This window comes from Oryzias melastigma, linkage group LG6 (genome assembly GCF_002922805.2).
Source record: "Oryzias melastigma strain HK-1 linkage group LG6, ASM292280v2, whole genome shotgun sequence".
In the NCBI taxonomy this organism is placed as follows: domain Eukaryota; kingdom Metazoa; phylum Chordata; class Actinopteri; order Beloniformes; family Adrianichthyidae; genus Oryzias; species Oryzias melastigma.
The window spans coordinates 29,090,224-29,111,664 of NC_050517.1; the positions used below are offsets into that span (position 1 = coordinate 29,090,224).

Sequence of the window (21,441 nt, forward strand, 5' to 3'; positions counted from 1 at the left end):
CCCTCCAGGTGCCGCTGGTCTGCCGAGCTTTTGCATGAATTGTCATTTTCTTCCAGAACTTTGAACAGATGTTATGAATGGATCTTTTTATTCCACAACTTTTTTGCTTAAAGTGACTTCTCTCTGCATCATGTTCCAACCTATTTTGTTAGAAATTTGTTTTAAATCATCTGGGAGCAAAAAGATTTTTCATTATTTTATAGTACATTAACTGTAGGCTTTGATGCAGTTCGCTGCCACAAGGGGGCAGACTCAGCCTACAAGTTAATGTGATTAGAGCATTGACTGTAAAAATAATTATTCTTATATACAGTCTAAAGATTAGAGCCGCTTCACCTGAACCTCAGGTAAGCTCCACCCCTTGAAACCAGCTGCAATGTAAACAGCAACAACTTGAAAACAGCAAAAGAATACACAAAACAAACCCTCCAGGTTAAAATGAATCTCTTCAGGTCCGATTGTTGCTTCCCTTTTCGATTCATCAATTTTTTTTATTATTTTTCAAAAATGTCAGGGAGCATACAAATGTTTTAATGCTTGGTTTTTTTTGTGCTCCAAAAATAGATGAACTTGACTTTTTTTAATCTCTGAGAATCCAAACTTAATTTTAAAAAATGATAATATTTAACTAAAGTTTTCTAATTTGATTTTAAAAAATGTTTTTCTTTTGAGTGTTTTTTTACAGAAAATTTCAGACTCTGAACTCTGACCTACAATTTAAAAAAAAGGCACAAAACATGAAAAATATGAAACATGAATGAGACTTTTGCACAATTATATCAGAATGTGAAACTTCTATTGATGTGTTTAGTTTGTTGGTTGCCGTGACTACAGAAGTAATAAAATCTATTTAAACATTTCTTTACAAAAACATGATCTGAAAAAAGACTAAAAAAGCGCTCAACTCAGAGCTGTAGTTTCTCCTCGTTCTTTGCCCTCTTCCTCTCCTTACAGATCCAGATGCTGTGCTGGCATCTGGACCAGGTCTGCTCTGGTCACGTGGTAGGAGCAGAGAGAAGAGAAGATGCGTTCACTGACCCTCGGAATTCAGAATGACTCTCCTAACAGTGGGAGGAAAACATTCTTTTAGACACACGAACTCACTCACACACCAATTTATATAACATTCAATTCATTAAATTGATTGTTTATTTTTCTATCTGTTTAATTACGTATTTATAGTAAAATTATTTTAAACGCTTTTTAGACACAATCACTTAAACACAACATATTTTTCGTTTTTTTTTTTTTTCAATTTATAAAAAAATGCTATAAATACTTGTTTTGCCAGACACAAACACATGTATGTGATATTATATTTGATCATATGTTTGCAGTTTTGTGTTTATTTTAATTAATTTATTTTTTATTATATTTTGTTTGATCCCTTAAGGAAACTTTATAATCATTTTGGATCATATTTTCATCATTCGTGGGCAAAACACCAAACTTCCTGTTTAAAAATTGGTTTATTTATTTAAAAAATCAAAGTAAAACCTTAAGGCAAAGTTGAAGCTGTGAAATCCTTTTTTTCGCTGCATCCCTGAACGCAACATCATCGTCGTTCCTCTCAGAATCATCAGATCTTCTTTTCTGGTAAGTTTATCGTTTTTGTGTTTTTCTTTAAATTAAATTATGGAGAACCTTAATGAGTTCGAGTGTTTTTAGGGAGAACTTTGACGTTTCTGAACGAGTTCTGATGAGTTTTGGGAAGTTAAAGGAGAAACTGCTGGAGATCTTCAGGAAAAACGAACACATAAACAACCAGAGATCATCGATTCATCTTCATCTATTAAAAAATAATGACAAAAAAGACTCACTAAACTTTTTTTCATTTAGTTAACTGTTGTTAAATTGGTTTTAATGCATCATTTGTGGACCTCTTGTTGCATCTTTAATTAACTTTGGGGGAATTTTCTTTCCTTCTGTTGAAACTATTCAGCAGATCATTATTATGTGGATCAAAGAAGTGTTTTTGTCATTTAACTCTTAAGAAATCTTATATAATTAGAAAAAAATGGTCCAAGTATAGAACTATGAAGGTCTCCAAATATAGAAAGAAAGAATAATTTAATGTTCGTCATGCTTTTGTGCAGCTCAGCAGATTTTTTAGACTCTATGATTCATCTTGTGTGTTGCTTTTGTTTTGTAGCCTACTGACGATGGAAATCAAACCAAAGCCCACAGCAGAGATGGCCGTAACATGTGTGCGTGAGCTGTGAGGAAGCAGCTGGGGGAATTTTTCCAGCCCAGAACAGAGAAAAAAACTGCAGAGCCAAGAAAAATGAGCAAAAGCTTCAGGCAGCAACTCCCTCCGCTGTCCCAAGATGCACCTCTGTCGGGTTTGTAGCTCAGGTCCTCTGAAGATGCTGAGGAAGGTGGTGATGATGAGGAGGGTCTTCCACGTGAAGGGGGATGTGGCGTGCACGCTGGTGCTGCTGGTGCTCTTCTGTCTGCTGCTCTACACCCGCCAGGTAACCAGGAATCTGATCCGCCGTCGACAAATCTTCAGTCTGACTGTCCACCCCGTCTGCAGGTCATTCTGCCGTCCAGGTGGAGCTCACCTGCGTGGAAGCTGGAGATCCACAGCTCCACCAGCTCCAGCAGGACTCTGCTGGGGGCCAGAGGGGCCAAAGCGGCCACAGAGTCTGGAGCGGTGAGGCCTCGACTTTTTTGTTCAGCTGTAATCAGTGCAAACAAGTTTAGAACTTTTTCAACAACTGTATTTAATGTTTTTAAGTCCATTTATATGACATCTCCAGATTGAAGCCCCTCAAACTGTGAGAAAACGTTAAAACATGCTCAGTTTTTAGTGTCTTGAACTTTTTTTGTGGCATTTTTCCTCATGATGGAGGAGAGATGAAAAAAGAAAATGAAGATTACTTTTGGAATTTTTGAGTATTCAAATTGCTGTGAGTCAGAACCAGCTAAAAATGGCTGTTTGAAAAAAAATAGATCCATGAACGTCTTTGCTTGGCTCATTACTGTACGACTGGATATTTACAAAATTGCTCGCCACTTTTATTGCACCAGTGATTTTAGATTGGGGGTGTGAGGGGCTGTAAGCAAGCGGGAGAGGGTTTAATAGATGGGTGACGGGAAGTGGAGGCGTGCTTCCTCTGTGCCACAACTCAGAGGTGAATCTCTAATGAACTCCAGCCGCTCTGCAGAAACTATGTCCCTGAAAACGACTCAAGATTTTGAATTTTGGCAAAAAAAAAAAAAAGTCATAATCATGAATTAAAGAAAAAAAACATTAAACATTGGAGCTTTAGTCATTCACGTTTTGCATCTAAAAAAAAGTAGGATCGGGAATCGCTAAAAAAAAAAAAAATAAATAAAAATTAACAGCAAAAAAATGAAAAAAAATAATCGCAATTAACTTTATTTTAGTTATAGTATTTGCCGACCCCTTATTATTTTTACAAAAGGAAATTACACACAAAACTGTACATTTAGAGTGTTTATTTTGAAATAAGGCTGTCAACCGATTTAAAAAAATCTGATTAATCACACTCTTGTGTTGTGTTTAATTATAATTAATCACAGTGTTTTACTCTGTAAATTTGATAACCATGTTTTATTTATCTTTATTCAACCAGGTAAGCTATCACAAACATGTTCTTATTTAAAATAACGACCTGACAATATGCAGATTTTGAACAAAAACAGGCCAGAGAGAAATTCTTCCTTCATTTTTACTGTCTGAAATATTTAAATGTATAAAGTGTTAATCCAGAAGTGTAATTTGTGAGCACAAAACACATCAGCAGTGAGATAAGCAGAACTCTAAACACTTTAATGTCTGCAGTATTACTCCAAGAAAACAGACGCTGACATACAGCAATAAGAAACTTTAAAACGACGTTTTCCTTCATCTTCTGGACAAAAACAAGTGGTAAGAGGTGAACTTTCTCTCTGAACTGATGATTTATTTAACCTATCGTGACGATCAGGATTTACATCTCTTTCCTTTGCCCAGCGGTGTCTGGTCGTGTTACCGTGACAGAACCGCGGATCAGATAGTTCGATTTATGTGAAAAAGGGATCGAAACAACAAAAAAAAACAGCACGATTAAAGTACTAAAAACCGACTGAATATTTATTTATTTATTTGTAAATGACCATGTGATTGTAGCTGTCACAAACAGGCAGACAGCTGGTTCCACGTACTGCAGGTTTATTAGTTCAGACAGATAAAAGTCCACAAAACTAAATCAAGGTTAAAAAATAAAAGAGAGCGAGAAAACGTCCTAAAACAGCGTCATAACTGTCGCTTTCTGACATTTAGAACTCTCTAAGTCACAACAACAATTTTTTCTGTGTAGCACATGAATATGTAAATTAATGCAAATAATTACAAAGGATGACACTTTTTTTGTGGCATTTAAACACACATTGAGTAAAAAATGAACACAATTTTGCACGTTTGATGTGAATTTATACATTATTTTTCAGTATCTTTTTATTTGGGTTCAGATCTGACTCTTGGATAGAACAGAAAGATAACCCAAGGTTTATTTTTCATGAGTTATTCCTGATTGTGCGTGATTCAGATGATCCTCCGGTTCAGACTCTGATAAACTAGAAGGACGTCGTAACTGGAAGCAGATGAGCAGAAAACATGCAGTGAATGAAAAACGGGCTGGAATGAAGATGGGAGCTCTGTCTCAAAACAAAAGCGGATGTGAGGTTTTGAAAAGCAGGAAATGAAAGAAATCCAAAGATAAATAAATCTGTGAACTGAAGAGAAGCTCCAAGATATCATAAAAGGTATGCAACCAATGACCACAAATATTTGTGTCTTTCAGCTGCCGTTCTGCAAGCCGGAGCTCAGCTCTGCACCTCTGCAAACCAAATCCAAACGCAAGATCAAGTCCCAGAGAAAGAAAACTGCTCCAACCAGTCCCGCCGGGCTGCAGCCCACGCTGCCGCTGTTCGACTTTCAGACTTACCTGAGAGAGAAGGACAAGAGGCGCTTCCAGCTGCTCATCGACCAGCCTCAGAAGTGTCAGACGGGAGGAGGAGCCGGCGAGGAGGACTTTCCCTACATGCTGATCGCAGTCAAGTCCACGGCTGCAGATTTTGACAAACGGCAGGTAAAACCAGACTAATGAAAGACAAAAAATGATAGTAGTTTCATGTTTTTGTTGCACCCCTTTTTTAAATGAGATTTTTGAAATCAAATTGTTCCAAAAAGAAAAACTTCGTCATCTCTTAACAGGGATTTTGGCCTTCAAGTATTTAAAGACTCACCCCAATATATCCCTGCAACAGGGAGGGAAAGGGGGCGAAGTTGTTCATGGCAACAGTCCCGCCCACATCTCTTGCCCTGCAGAATCTATGTCCAAGGAAACAATAAAGGCTTTCTTATTTTGGCTAAAAACGGCACAATCATAATTAAAAGATCACTGAAAATGGATCAAAAGCCGATCAAAGTGGGACTTTAAAGGGGAACCAAACCACAAATAACTTTTTTTGGGCTGTTGACCTCTATAAATGGAGCTTTAAAAGTGATTATTTTGCCAAATTTTTGATAAATGAAAATAAAAATGTTTAATTCTTGAAAATGTAATGAAAAACCGTCTGTGGGCTGCCCCCTAATGGTTGAATTGAGGTATTACAGTTGAATTTTTTTGATTGGTCAAACCATGTAAGTTTCAGTAGTCTGACATCATGATCTGCAGCTCCAGTAATGATAACAGTCCAGCCCCTAAGCCCCGCCCCTCTGACTGGATTTTCAGGTTTTGGCTGTGGGTGGAGTCAGCCTCTAACTTCCATGTTTGGTCACCCTTTAAATGTCGTCTTCTCCTGACTTTTCAGCTCCTTCTGCTGATGTTTGGCATTACTCTTATTCATTATTCTGTTGTAAGACACTCAGCAGAACATTTGGCTCCAGATAGTCGGATAGCCTCAACGTTTCATTGAACCGAACAGTCCTGGCTGTGAGTCGTGGTCCGAGAGGATCCCTCCTCTAGGTGTTTCATGTGGACTTTCACAAGATTTTTTTTTTTTCTTCTTCTTTTTAGGAGTGTCTAAAGGAAGGGATGCCCAGTTTAGCTTAGTATGTTTAGTTTAGTTTAGCTGTTGTTAATATTTTATGTCTGACTTTATGTTTGTACAATTACCGATGTGAAGCCCAATGAGACACCTCTTGTGAGAAATTGGGTTATATAAATATAACTGATATGAATTGAACCGGCACAAATGCAGCAGCCCCAGACCATGACCCAGCCACCTCCATGTTCACAGCAGGGATAATCTTTCTTTTGTTGACTTCCTTTTTAGTGATACGAACAAAGAGCTTCTATAAAGCTTCAGTCTTGTCTCAACTGTTGGGATATCCTCTCTGAATCTTGCCAAAATACATTTAGGAGACTCCAAAAGCTCTAGATGATCAGATCTGACACTGCTGTCTCGAGTCTTCCCTCCTCCATGACCCAGAGCTCATGACCATAGGCGAGCGCTGGAATGATCATCGACCGGTAAATTGAGAGCTTTGCCTTTCTGGCTCAGCTCTCTCTTCACCACAACGAACCGGAGCAGCATCCGCTTTAACAAGTGATGCCGCTCCAATCCGCCTGTCGCTCTCCCTTATTCATGAATCCTTAAACTCCTCCACCTGAGGCAGGAGCACTCCACCAACCCAGAGACGACAAACTACCTTTCTGCTGTCAAGAAAGGTAGAAAACACACTTGTATTCTTAACTCGTTTCATACACGGCCTCCATTGTGACAAAAATGCTACAAGAACATTTTAAAAACACAATTTTCATTGGAGTGGGTCTTAAAGCTCTACATGTAGCATGCTAGTCTTCTATGTGTTCTATGTTTAAAGTGATTCACCAAAAGTCACTATATGTTACCCTTAAAACAGACATCTACAGAGAGGAGGACACTTTAGATTAATCTCTACTGCCAGAACGTTTCTGATCAACCATCATTAGTCGGTTTCTAAAAAGATTTCAGTTTTTGTGCTTTTATTTACAGTAAATGTTGATTTCTTATTATTTTTGTCAATGTCTATCTATTAAAGGGACAATTAAGGACCATTTTCCTCAACGGAGTGGCACCAAATACTTTGATCACTTTATGAAATGAAGAATTATGTGTTAAAAAATCTATTTTCAGAACAAAAATTAATGAAAAAAAGTGTTTCAGTGCATGGTTTTAGATAATGGATTAATCTTCAGAAATCAATAAAATCAATAAAATACATTTTTTAAAAATCTTAAACAACAAATTCTCAGACATTATAAACTATAAGAACTATAAAGATATTGGGAAAAAGTTATATTAAAAAAATTCTGAGACATTTGGGTTTTTTTGTTTGTCTTTTTGTTTTTTATCAGCTTTTGTTGCTTTTGCCAGTAATTTGATATATTTATTTAGTATTACAAAGAAATATATTTGGTTAAAATAGTTTGGTTTTGTTAAATGGGGCAGAGATATTAACATTTCTTTTTTTTTGTCCCCTTTTGTTTTAACCAAAGTCAAGAATATTAAGTAATGTATTGTTGAAATAAATACATTTGTCTTTTTAAATATATTTGTGTTTAAAACAACATCAAGGACAAAGTCAGTTTTTTTCACGAGAACGTCCGGATTTCCTGCAGGTGGTGCGTCGGACGTGGGGTCAGGAGGGCCGATTTGACCACGGCGTTTCCATCCGGACCGTGTTCCTTCTGGGCGTTCCCGGGAGTGGCGCCGCCCTGCCTCTCTGGGATCGGCTCCTGGCCTACGAGAGCCAAACCTTCAAGGACGTCCTGCTGTGGGATTTTGAGGACACGTTCTTCAACCTGACGCTGAAGGAAACCCATTTTCTGGAATGGGTCAACAGCAGCTGCCCTCACGTCCAGTCAGTCGGTGTTGATGAAGCCGAGATATGAAGTCTTGGGACTCTCTTGACACTTTGGTGCTTCTTCGTCCAGGTTCATCTTCAAAGGCGATGCTGACGTCTACGTGAACGTGGAAAACATTCTGGAGATGCTTCACAGCCACAAACCGGACCAGGATTTGTTTGTCGGCGATATAATCGTCAACGCCAAACCCATTCGCAGACGCACTTCCAAGTATTACGTCCCAGAGTCGGTGTATGGGGGCGGTCTGTACCCCAACTACGCTGGAGGAGGAGGCTTTGTGATGTCGGGACTCACCGCTCGGAGGCTCAGCTCTGCTTGTCAGAAGGTACCGTCTTTGTCCTGCATTCCGTTCGGAGCGTGTAGCCATGGTAACACGGGAAATGTTTCCAGGTGGAGTTGTTCCCGATCGATGACGTCTTCCTGGGAATGTGCCTCCAGCTGATCGGCGTCAAACCGTATCGCCACGAGGGCTTTCGGACCTTTGGGATCTCGCGGCCGTCCGCGGCGCCTCACCTCCAGACGTTCGACCCCTGCTTCTACAAAGAGCTGATGGTGGTCCACAGCCTCACCGTTCCTCAGATCTGGCTCATGTGGAACCTTCTGCACGACCCCAAGCTGAGCTGCCACCGGCGGAGCAGCCTGAGGGCCAGCTCGTTCAGATGGAGGACGAAGACGGAGGAGGAGGAGGACTACAGTGAGAGGAAGGTGTTCGTGACGCACTAGAGACCGTCTGGAGGACGGGAAGTTGTCCGAGTCTGAGCCGAGTCTCATGGAGTTTGATTCAAGACGGCAAAAGATGCCAAAAATGAACTTTCAATGGTGAACAACCAGCCGAATCCTTAAGATTATGGGATGGATTTGGTGATCTTAGAAACTGATTCCACACAGACGTTAGCAGGTCTAACCTCAAAGAATTCCTGAGATTTACACACAAGGAATTCACCTGAACTCTCCAATTCCTGAAAGTTTGTGAATTGACTTTTGATTTTGTTAGATCCAGAGCGACTCGTGTGTTTTATTTCGTGACTGACAATAAAATTAACAGGAAATCATTTAATTTGAAGGCACCTTTCATGGAGCGAAAGGTCACCCGGAGCTTCGTACACACTGGGTGTGTCTGGGGCTAAACTGGCATTCTTGAACGCACTTTTAGCGCATGTGCTCACAGTTGGAAGAGGCTTGGTGTGAAATGTCAAAGCGGTTCAAATCTCATGAATCTAGCTCCAGGCTTCATATAATTCCAGCTGAACCACAATTATTCATTTCTCCTACATGATGACTTTTCACACAGTTGGTATTTTAGAAATCCCTCATTTCTACTAAATCCCAGTCCCTGACTAGAATCCGAAGCAGCTTTATTGGCAAGTACGATTTTACCCAAACGAGGAATTTGTCTTTGTGACAAATCAAAGATCAATAAATCAAAACATTATTCAGTGAGAGAAGAAAAAGAAATTAAAACGTATATACACAAATTAAAATTAAAGTAAAAAGCACGACACCCAAAAACAGAATGATAAAAAGCTACGTACAGAAAAAGTGTAATCTGGTTTAACCATCAATGTGCGTTTAATGGCCAAGCATTTTTTGTAGACAGAGCCCAAAAACTGACTTAAAAATGTGTGTAGTGTTGCAAAAACGCAAGAATTTTGAACACAGAAGTCCAAAACCTGCATAAACACGTTAATTTAGATTTTTCACTAAAAGTGGGCGCTTTAATGATCGTTTCTAAACCTGGTGGGAATGTAGCGTTACACCTGGGGATGTCATGATTTACACAAGTACACTACCCGTACATCACGACTAAATCCAAGTACCTGATTGGTCAAAGTTTAAATGATTTAACTTTCAATGGGACTGTTTTGTATGTAGAGCCCAAAAACGGACATAAAGCTTGCTTAAAAAACTTCCATGGATTTGTCCTACCTCCTGAGATTTTCCTACCTGTAGCATAAACTGATAGCTGTCCAACTGTTGACCAGTCACGACCCACGAGATTCGAGTTGCAGCTTATGAGACTTAAGACAACAATTATCTCCAAGACTGCACTTCACTGACACCAAGTGGAAAAAGAAAAAAAGAGGACGGCCCAAGATCACCTGGAGCTGAACAGTAGAAGCCGAGCTGAAAGAATTTGGGTGCACCTGGGGAAGCATCTACTCTTTGGGGCTCCAAATTCAGAAATGGAAAGACTTTGTTGCTGCCCCGTCAGTAAGTAACTGACTCACGAGATTTGAGCCATGACGGTCTATAGATGGAGTCAGGTGAGCCACCAGAAGTAGGTCGGAGCCGTTTGGAGCCTCTGCTGAAAACCTAAGGATCTAAGAATATTAGATGTTCAGAGATAATGTTAAAAGTCAGAACAAATCTGTTTAAAATCGATTGTGTAATGCTCTGGGAGCCAGAGAAATGCAAAAACTGGAGCGGTGTCTGCCCTTTTACTGATGTGGGTCACCAAACATGAGTCTTTATTGAGACATCTGATTGGTCAGTTTATAACTCGAACTAATATAATGAAGACAAATGAGGACGAGCAAGAACATGTTTAAAAAAGTAGCAGAGCAAGAAAAGCTCCAAGCCTCCAAAAATATAAAAAGGTTCATACAAATATAATCCTCATGTATCTGAAACTTTACAGTCTGTAGTGTAACAGTGAAATCTGTCCATCACAGGAGGAGTTCAGGATCTCAGATTCCTGATGCACATTCCTTCCACAATTTCTGGGCTTATCTACCCCAATGATCCTCAGTCAGGACTTCAGAATCAACCCTCTACTAGTATAATTAACCCAAAAAAGATTTAAACTGACAATATTAAAGTCAAAGAAATAATAGAGACAAATACATTCACAGCAAAGTTAGATTCTGTATTAGAAGCTAGAATAAACAATGACCTGATGAAGTTTCTGAACAAATTAATGATCAAACTTTGAATACGGTTTAAATGTCTTCCAGTCATTTGGAGCAGAAAAATAGAAAGTATTAAGCGGCTGAAGAAAAAAAAAGTTTTGAGAAGCGTGACTTTGATAAATTTGCTTGACTGTGAATAAAAATGTAAACATTTCAATGAAATAATAAAAATTACAAAATATGATAAATCAAAGGCAAAAAAAAATTGTTATAGCGCACAGATCAAGACTAGCTTCCTGGAGCGTTGGACTCTGTTACCTAAATAGTATCCCAGTCTGTTAATGTTCAAACTTTATGTTGGATTTGGCAGACAGCAGAAAGGGTTTCGATAAGCTTTAAAGTCCCCTAAAAGTTTCCCCTCCAACACCACTAACAGAGAAACAAAAAAAAAAAAAACACGAGCCAAAAAATAAAACGCCTTCATGAAGCACCTAATCACTTCTCTGGAGGTTCAATTAGCTTGAAAATGGCCACACATTAAGCAAACGGTTGGTCCAGAACGGTTTAGATGTTGGTCTACAAAAAAGATAGAGAAAAACGACTCATCCCAATTCAGAGCGAAAGTTTAGTTTCTGCTCAAACTTTGTTATAAAAGTGGGTTAGCTCTGTTGACGGCATGAAAGCTCGCTTTACTTCAGATATTACCCGTCTTTATTATTTCATGGTTATTACAGTACTCTAAGTCAACTTTTTTTTTTTTTTTATGTGCCGTTTAAATAAACGTTGTGGTTGACAGAAGTCCTCTAGATCTAGGAGAAAGAAAAACAGAAGGCCTAAGTTTAATTACTTTAAATTCTGAAGTCAAAATTTTCAAGTTTAAAAAGGACAAAATCAATGTTTTTTAGGACTTGTTTGAATAAATTGGCAATTTTTCTATATGTATGTATGAAAAGCTTTAATGTAACCAAATCTAGGTTTGGAAATGAGGAAAAAAAATTGTTAGAAGTATCCTTTTAAAACAGTGAGGTCCTGTTCCAAGTCCCTGCTGGATTTTTGTGGTTGAAGTCCGTGTTGTATTTCCATCCTCATCCATGATTCATTGATCTGTCTTTAGGGATCAGAGGAAAATCCCACTTCTAAGTCTAAAACTATTTCCTACCAAAGAGAAAACAAAACTCATTTCATGTGCAGAAAAAGAAACGTGTTTATACCCTACAACGCCAAAAGTATCATATTTGATGCACAAGTTTGTCAGCCCTCAACAGGAGTTGTGTATTTTTCTCCTGAAAAACCTGATGTATACTATCAGATACATGCAGTGAACAGACAATCCACCAGGGGGCAGTAGTTCACTCATTGGAGGTAACACTTTAAGGCCTCCATGTTCTAGAAATTGTTGAACTTTGCTAAATAAAAATGAAACCTTAATGAGTTGATGCAATCAAAAAAGTAGAATTTCATAAACCATATTTTAATAAAGTCATGTTGAAAATTGCGTTTCAAATTTGATACAGCAGGGATTTAAGACCATGTAACCTCAAGTCAGTCAATTGTCATTTTATTGTATTCCATGCATCAACATAAATCCTTTTTTTTAAAATAATTACATAACTTGGCATATTCGAAGTAAAGATGTACAACTTGCTGTATCATGATTGATAGTTTGGTCATTTTTTCTTGTAACTTCCTTGCAGATTAGCCATTGTAGACACGTGCAAGAGGTTAATGGGAGGTGGTGACCATCTTGATACACCATCTCCACTGACAATATCAATTTCAGATGCAGGAGATGGTACATTTACATGCTCTAGGGTTGATTCCCTCCGTTGTAGATCTTGATTTATATTGATACACTACATTTTACTGATTTATCATCAATATTGTCCGCATTAGCTCCGTTGTTCTGTTCTCTATTAATTATTGTGTGAATGCATTCAATGCATTCACACTATTGAGATTCTTCATTTTTTCTTCCGTACGTTTTTCGGCACGTAAAAACTCAAGCACACTTTATGCGATTTACACAATCTTGGTATCAAAACGTTCAGCACGTTAAGGACATTACTGCTTGTATTTTTGGTTTTCGCAAATTTTACAGTTTTCGCGATATTACGCAATTTATGCGAATTTTCAGCCCTATGTTAAGTCAATGGGAAAATTTTAAACTTTTTACTGCACCTTAAAACTTTTACAATATTGGTATCAAAACGTTCAGCACGTTCAGGACATTAATGCACGAACTTTTGGTATTCGTACATTTTACGATTTTCACGCAATTTACGCAAATTAACGCAATTTAAGCTTTTAATGCTAGTTAATGCAACTTAAGCACTTTACACACTTTACACACTTTAAGCACTTAATACACGTTACACAATTTAAGCAATTACTGCAAATTTAAGCAATTTACGCGATTTACAACAACTACATTAGTGCGATAATGCATTCACACATGCATTATCGGAGGTAATGCAATTTTTCTAGTTAAATTTGGTTCTCTGTGCTTCTAGTTGGTGCAGTGGGATTCATGTGTTGTTCCAGATTCCTGGTGAATCATTTGCTCTTGACTGACTGACTGCGCCGCTGATTCGTCTTGGCTGTGGACCCCCCCCCCCCCAATTATATCTGGCTGAACTCTATTCAAATACAAAGTTGTAGAGTTAGATAAGCCAATTCTTTAATAGTCCTAGTAAATAAATAGACCTGTTCGTCGCTACTGCCCAACTGTGTAGCTACAAAAGGACCCAAAAAATAACTGAAAATCAGTAAAAGCTCCATTGCTGTAGTGACCGGATGTGCCAACTTTAAAGAATGCCAGAAATGAATCTCAAAATACAAGGTTTATACATTAGATAAGATTTATTGGCTAAAGGTTCTTCATCTGAGAGCTCTCTTTTACCACAATTGGTCCAATAAGTGCATTCTGTCTTAAATGAGTACCTAAGAGGAGAAAAAAGTAAAGTTTTTCATTCAAGACAATTCATTAAAAAAAACACTTGATTTTTACTTGACGCTGGGTTCAAAGACATAATATGAACAAGTATTAACTCTTTAGTGTTTGTTCTTTTCAATGGTTGACACGATCAACATAATTGCAGTAGATTTTGGAGAAAAGTGGCTTTTCTCCTTCAAAATCTAATGCAATTATGTTGACCGAGTCAACATTTGAAAAGTTAGAGTATGTTAAAGATTCTAGTAAGAAACTTACTGGTTTTTCCAAGGATGCCATCCACATTCCCACAGTCTGAGTCGCAGCAGGAGCATGCACGGTGGTTACCGCTAGCTTCCCTCCACCTGTCAAACATACTGTAAGCTTTGTGCATGCAGATCTCCTTAAAGTTTAATATTCGTCTCACCCGTTGGAGAATGAGCAGGCCTTGTCTGTGGCACTAATGGGAGCAGTAGCAGCTACAGCCCGAAGGCTGCAGGTGATGTAAAGCTGAGGAAATTAGGGAAAAAAAAAAACATTAGTAAACTAGTCTTAGAGTCCTAAAATATTCACTTCTCTACTCACCATGCCACCTTCATCGTGCTCAAACCTGAAAGCCTCCACCTCAAACTGCAGTTTGTCATCGTGAGTCCGAGGGAGAAAGCGCGAGCTGGAGCCAGTCAGCTTGCTGTCGAGGAGACACCTGAGCCAAAGAAAATAATAAAAAGAAACAAGGTTAATTCTCTGTGGAAACTGTTGTAGAAGGAACCATTCCAGACTCCAACCAATAGATAAGAAAAAAATCTGATATCCAAAATGAGTAAAGCTTTTCAGTTCTTTTGAGATGGAGGTATTGCCTGACAAGTTTAAATCTCAAGATGAAAATAAAGGTATATTTATTTTTTGTAATTTTTTCAAGCATGTTATACTATCTTCCTATGCTTTTATTTTCCATTTTGTTACATAAAGCACAGTAGAGAGAAAAAAAACCCACAAATTTTGATCTATTTATGAGAAATACTTGTTGGGTATATTATATCGACAAAAATTACCTGACAAAAGTAAATGTGTAAATTGTTTCGCCCGCTAAAGTGTTTTTGGTTTAAAGTACGTTTGTTTTTTTTACTACATCCACTAAACATGCTCCAGATAGTAGAAGCAAGACTGATTTGTAGGTCAAAGTTTTTTAATTTGATTAATCTAAGAATTTTTTATGTTTTAACAAGCAGCCAATAAATAAAAATGGTGGTAACGGGGAAAAAAAAAATCCAGACAAGTTCAATTTTTTTTAGTAGGGCTGGGTATTGGTAATTTCCAGAATCAATTCGATCCAGAGCCTAAAATGAGTCAATTAAGAATTTCAGATTCTGTCGTTCCACTCAATTTAATTTAGACGGTTTACACATTTGTTTTGAAGTACATTAATAATCTATGTTTTGAATATATATAGGAGAGAATTCTGTCGATTTTCAAAATAAAAGATTTCTCATTAAAAAAAATAAATAAAAATTAAAAAAATTAAAGAAAGTGTAATTTATTAGTTCTTCTGCACCCCAGTAACAAGGGATCCACAGACCGGCGCCGGTCCGCGGCCCGGTGGTTGGGGACCAATGCTCCAGACCACAAATGGTTACTTTAAAAATGTTGAAAAGAGAGTTTGGAAAATTCAAAGCTACAGATAAGTTGACTAAAGGTTATTTTGCCATCATGTTACGGGTCCGGCCCATGGGCCACTTAGTTCTGACTGAATGTGGCCCCTGAACCAAAATGAGTTTTACATCCCTGTTTTATGGACTGATTATTGATCCATTAAGCTCAGATTTATTGAAATTGGTTAATCGAGCTTTTTCAACCTAATATTTTAGCTCTATATTCTATTCAGTCAAAATCTGCAGAATTATTTAATGTTTGATTTGTTTTCTGTAAAGAGACGACTGACCCGCTGTTAAACAGGAAACCGTAGCGTGGAGTAGCGTCTGGATTTGGAACCACCGTCGCCACGCAGCTCTCCACGTTCACTCTGAGGGGAGTGTGGTGCAGCTGTTTGACCGACGCCTCAAACTTCATCATGTCTCCCAGCAGGAACTCGTGAACTGGGCGAGGGAACTGCCAGTCATCTGCCAACACAAGAAGGAATCATGAATGATGCCAGTGGTGTAGAAGTCCTTCCTACGGTGTACAAAGACAAACCCACCAGACATCAGCTGCAGGGACAGAGACAGACTGTCCTCGGACTCCTTACTGTCAATGTATGAAGACCAGTCTGGCTTCAGCGCCCCACTGCTCACGTCATGTTTCCTGAAAGACGACGTTCCTCCTGAAAAACTGACATTTCTAAAACAACTGGGAGTATATGAAGAAACCGACCTCTGGTAGTGACACTGGATGTTGATGGACAGATCTCGGCCCCGAACGATTGAACCCAAAGGGCTGGGAGTATAGAACAGCGTGAAACTGTAGATGAAAGTGTCCTCAAACATCTAAAAGAAGAGAAAACAATGTTGATTGAAGCTTATGGGGTCCAGATGACCCTACTTTAAATGTAAACATAGCTAACACTCTGGTTATGGTACAAGGACATCCAAGGTCAGTAAAAACATGCATGTTCTAAACAGGGGTCGGCAACCTGTGGCTCTTTGACCCTCTATGGTGGCTCTCATGGTTTTTATTTAAAAAAAAAAAAAAAATCTATTTTAAAATTAAAATACCGAGGCAGCTTCATCAAAGTCACACTAAAACATTTTGATGGATTTTTCAGATACTTTTACCAAAAATCAGTTTGAGATTAGACGGCCAAATTCATACCTGGGTAACATCAGATTATGAGGACAATTTCCTTTTGCTGAAAAATTAAAGGATTTTTGGGTTCCTCGTCTTAAAAAAATTTGGGGGCTGAAATGCACCAACAATGGTAAAATAAAATGTCTTTTTTCCTCTCACGTGGCGATTTACATTTGCTGCATTAAGATCAAATCTGGTTCAGGGCGTCTTATTTTGAAAGGATGTCATGCAAACCTCTGACAAAAGTTATAAAGCATTTAATTTTTTTTTCACTGCAATTTTTTCCTTTACATTTATGTAAAGGCAATAAAAAAATGATACTGGAGACTTCAGGGCCACCCAATCCCAGGATATGTGAGACTTTACCCAGGGACCCATGACACTCAGAAAAATGCAATATATTGTAAATCATGTAAACACTTTTGCTCAGGTGAGAATTACCCAGCGATAGTGCTCTAGAGTTAGAGGAGTTTGTGGCTCCTTCTGGATTGTAGTCAGTAAGAAATGGACCTGAATGACTCTTTAGGTGTTGAAGGTTGCAGACTTCTGTTCTAAAACTATTCAAGGGCATTTAATAAACTGGCAGTGGTCGACAGAACTCGTCACTAATGCACCAAAAAAAAAAAAAAAACAATCATTTTCTGGAATCAAAGACATTTCTATATAAACAAAAAAATTCAACTGGGTTTCAAAAGCCAATTCTACTAAGAGAACTGCATTTTACCAGACGACCTCAAATGTTTCTCCTGCAGATTACTGACCCGACAGCACAGAGAACATTTTTAGTTTGACTTTAAACTCTTACCTGCAGCCGGCTGCCACAGCCATGCAGCTCTGATTCAAAGATCAGGACTTGGGCTTCAGAATCTTCCCCCGTGGCAGCGCACCCTCCCAGAGTCACATCTGAGGCCAGGACAGGTTTGCCGATCCCCATCAGGTCTTTCTTGGCCTCCACGCGAACGGTGTTCTCCCCACACAAGACGCTCACACTCTCCGCAGGTGTGGGAACCCTGAGCTCAAAGTTTGGAGGAAAGTGAGGCTCCTCCTCGGCCGGTGGGTTAGGGTACCTCCAGGTCAAAGGCTCGCTGAAAATCTGTTTCTCTTGATGGAAGGCTGGGAGAACATTTGGGTTTAGAAAATAAGACTTTAACATGAACTCAAATTCTGAGGCAAAAAAAGCTTCAGAAATGTCTTAACATTTGAAACATCAGGGGGCAGTAGAGAGCCAGCAAAAGAAAAAACTGACAAACCAAAACTACCTAAAGAAAACAAAGTCCGCAAACTAAGACTACCAACCCCAAACTAAAATAACAAAAGCCAGCAGTGTAAGACTGCTGAAAACAAAGAGGGGAAAAAGAACAAAAAACAAATAAAATAAAAATTGCAATTCTTTTTATAGTGAGGATTACTTATCATTTATTAAATTTATAAGCTGGTGGACGTGCACATAAATGATAAACTATGTAGGTTTTTACATCCCTGTTGACCTGAATATGTCTTGTTCGCTCAAAGTTACCTCTAGAATGAACTGATTTTATATGCAAAGCAAAACTTTGGTAAAAAGGTGGACTTTTTTTGTTAAAAGCACATTTTATCATGTGTTGTACAACATTGGTTATGAAAAAATATACATAATTCACATTAAAAAAAAAATTTAAAAAAAAACAGAAAAAAAAAATCCAAATTTCCTAAAGGCTAAAGTAAGACTATGTGGCTCCTTCTAGGTTTTAATCAGTAGAAATCCAATCCAAATGGCTCTTTTACTGTTAAAAAGTCATTTTTTTACTGTTAAAAAGTCATTTCTAGTTTTGCCCAAATTAGTTTTAGAAAATTATATTAAATCAAGTTTATATTTGAAAGAAATTAACTCATGTTTCACCTCTAAAGTGGACATCACATTGGAGAACAAACACCTGAAAAGAGTTTCTTGAATTTCAGAGAGAGTATAAAGAGTTGCATTAGGATCCAGACACACCTTGAGGCTGTGAAGCTTCCAGCTGGTATCGTCTCTGAGGTTGCATCCTGCTGTGAACACCTCCTGAAAGCATTTTCTCATTACCCAGCTGAGCTGTGGCTACAGCCCTAAAGACTGCCCAGAACAGGCCAAGTGAGCCCGCTGTAAACCATATCATGTTTAATCTCTGTTCTGTCTGAAACAAGCGGCTCTGTTCAGGTTGTGGTTTTGTAGAGCCGCCCACAGCTGATGAGTCTGATGGAGATCCACCTGTGTGTCATTGAGTCCTCTCCTCCAGATTCAGGGAGTTCTCTTCCCTCAGAAGCTCAAAACAAACGTGTCAAGATGAGTTTAGATGGATCTCAAAAATCTGATGTCTAAGCAGGACCTGGAAAAACTTTATCTGTAGTCGACTTGACGACTGTCATAATGTTTTTATCAGGAAAATGCAGCTTATTCAAAACTCTGCTGCTCGGGTTCTCACAGAAAGTAGACCACATAAGTCCAATTCTGAGGTCTTTCCACTGGTTACCTGTCTGCCAGAGGATAGACTTTAAAGTTCTGTTACTGGTTTATAATTTTGAATGGTTTAGCACCAAAATACATGACTGACATGTTGACCCAGTATGAACCAGCAAGATCTCTGTCATCTGGATCTAGTCTTTTATCAGTTCCTAGAGTTGAAAATAACACGGAGAAGCTGCATTCAGCTTCTATGCTCCACAGATCTGGAATAGACTTCCAGAAAACCTTAGATCAGCTGAAACACTCAGTGTATTTAAATCCAGGTTAAAGACTCACCTGTTCTCAGCTGTATTTTACTAGTGCAGGAGTCTGCAACCTCTGTGTGGTTCTTTTATTAAAGAGAAAAAAGTTTCAAAATTTTAAAATGTAACTATAAAGGAAGAAGTGAGAAAGCAGTAAAAGGGAGGAAAAAAGTCAACTAATTTAAACATCGAACTACAACAGTTTGACACATTTTTTTTTACATTTTTTTAATTAAAAAATAAAATAAAATAAAACCAATAAAATAAAAAATAATTAATTAATTAAATAAAAATAAAAAATAAATGGAAAAAAATTGAAAATTTTTATGTATCCTGTCCTGTACTGCAAAAAAAAAAATCAATAGACGTCATCAAGAACAATCAGTATTAAGGTGCACAGATTATTAAACAAACTTTAAAATTAAGGACCTTTAAGTGTGTTAAAAAAATATGGCAGGGGTCACTTAATTAGCTCGGATTTCATTTTGGTTTGTTAGATTCACATTTTTTTGTCAGAGATGCACCAACAAAAGTTAAATTAACTTTTTTTATTTAATCACTGCTGACATCACACTTGCTACTATTGCTTTTACTGCATTTAAATGATCATTTGTGACAGGATGTCTTTTATTTTGAAAGGAATTTCTGTCAAAAGTTGGAAAAAAGGGTGAAAGAAGACTTTATGGCTCCTACTGGGCTGTATGAGAAATCAATCTGAGTGGCTTTTCTGAGTTGAAGGTTGCAGACTAGTGTGAGTTCAGAAGTTTACATCCACAGTTTATCTATGTTTAATTTTAACTCTTTAACACCTGAGGCGTCACCGGTGACACTTAAACACAAAATCTTTAGCATATTGTAACTTTTCAACCGTTAACACGATCAAACATCAAACTACAACATTTTGACACTTTTCTAAAAAAAAAAATTAAATACAAAATACAATAAATAAATACATAAAAATAAATAAAATCGTTCATTTTAAAATAAAAAATAAATAACTTAATAAATAAAGTAAAAAATGAATTAATAAAAAAAAGAAAGAAAAAAACATTTTTTTTAAGCATTTCAACACATTTTTGTCGGCTCACGCCGGTTTTCCTTCAAAATTTACTGGAATCATGTTGATCGTTTTAAAGGTTTAAAACTCAAAAGTGCAGTACAGTAAGTAAAATACAGTAACTCTAAGAATGTTAACACTGGAGCTCAGCTGTTAAAAGGTTAAAATCTGTTATTTTTAACTTTTGTAAATCTTATATTAATGATCACACTTTACTATTTCTTTTGATTGTTTTTAAGCACTTTGAGTTGTCTTTATACATGAAATACAAATAAACTTCCCTTTTCGTTCACTTCAACCCGTTGGAGCAGATTTAATTAAATCTGCATTAAAAGCACTAAAACATTAGAAGGATCATGTTATTGGTCACTGTTTGAGCTAAATTAAAACTATATTCTGATTATGGGGATGTCAGCATGTAGTTTCTGGGGTTTTAATAAACTTGTGTTTAAAAAATTTAGAAGGAAAAATGTGGAACAACAGTCAGGATTTTCAATGATGGGAGATAATTAGGAATGTCTGCTACCTTTAGTGTTTCTTCTTGTTTGTTTGTCTGACAGCAGAATTTCCTGCTCCTCTGATTGCGAACATCCCGAGAGCCTTCGGTGACGTCAGCAGTGATTCGCGCGCACGGGAGACTCTGCTGGACCTCAGAGCAGCAGAAAAACAGAGGATGCGGTGGAGGAGACGCAGCATCCCGCAACAGCACCTCCAGTGCAGCTCGGAGCTGAAAGTTTAGTTAGGAATTCACAAACTTCTGGACCAGGCACGCGCCTTCAGCTGCCGCTTTTACGCACAAAAATGAACCGTGACGCACGCGCTTGCTGGTAAAATAACCTTTTCCAACAGCGTTTGTGGTTTAAATCTCGCAAAACCAAATCTGGAAGAAGACTGTTGGGGTGTCAGGGGGGTGAGGAACACCTCCCAGTGGACTCTATGGGACTGAATCCTCCAGCGCGCGCGCCTCCATGCAGCTCCTTCCACTGATTTCAGCTCTGAGCGCCGCAGCTCTGCTGTCCCTGCTGAGACTCCACCAGAAGATCCACTGGGAAGGTACGCATGTTTGAGGGTTTCTGACTGGGAAAGTCCAGAACTTTAAAGTGGACCCAAAAGAGGTTCTGTCCATGAGAGCTCCGATATGCGCGTGTCCGGGAAAGGGTAATAAACTGCTGGTTTATTCTGTGAATGAAGCTCCTGACCAGAGGCGGTTCCACACTGAATTACTCCCAGGGCGAGGACCCC

The 21,441-nt window shown here is 38.2% G+C and overlaps 3 protein-coding genes across 3 annotated transcripts in view; 2 read left to right on the top strand and 1 right to left on the bottom strand.

The window, feature by feature from the left end:
- The first annotated feature begins 118 nt into the window (after positions 1 to 118).
- On the top strand, positions 119 to 8,914 carry b3gnt9 (UDP-GlcNAc:betaGal beta-1,3-N-acetylglucosaminyltransferase 9). The gene is made up of 7 exons (XM_024282230.2): positions 119 to 1,596; positions 2,153 to 2,474; positions 2,537 to 2,656; positions 4,812 to 5,099; positions 7,617 to 7,858; positions 7,932 to 8,187; positions 8,253 to 8,914. Exons 2-7 carry the CDS (start codon positions 2,328 to 2,330, stop codon positions 8,583 to 8,585), a joined length of 1,386 nt encoding a protein of 461 aa, XP_024137998.1. The 5' UTR covers positions 119 to 1,596; positions 2,153 to 2,327; the 3' UTR covers positions 8,586 to 8,914.
- Positions 8,915 to 13,546: 4,632 nt separating this feature from the next.
- On the bottom strand, positions 13,547 to 18,598 carry LOC112151714 (zona pellucida sperm-binding protein 3). The gene is made up of 9 exons (XM_024280755.2): positions 18,397 to 18,598; positions 17,227 to 17,534; positions 16,008 to 16,120; positions 15,835 to 15,938; positions 15,580 to 15,757; positions 14,226 to 14,343; positions 14,068 to 14,150; positions 13,920 to 14,005; positions 13,547 to 13,651 (listed from the first exon to the last, which is right to left on the bottom strand). Exons 1-9 carry the CDS (start codon positions 18,551 to 18,553, stop codon positions 13,578 to 13,580), a joined length of 1,221 nt encoding a protein of 406 aa, XP_024136523.1. The 5' UTR covers positions 18,554 to 18,598; the 3' UTR covers positions 13,547 to 13,577.
- A 2,104-nt stretch (positions 18,599 to 20,702) lies between these two features.
- The window catches only part of LOC112151716 (chemokine-like protein TAFA-5), a 3,185-nt gene continuing 2,446 nt past the window's right edge, over positions 20,703 to 21,441 (top strand). The window contains exon 1 of the mRNA XM_024280757.2: positions 20,703 to 21,252. Coding sequence (XP_024136525.1) covers positions 21,168 to 21,252 — 85 coding nt within the window. The 5' untranslated portion in view covers positions 20,703 to 21,167. The remainder of the gene's footprint in view (positions 21,253 to 21,441) is intronic.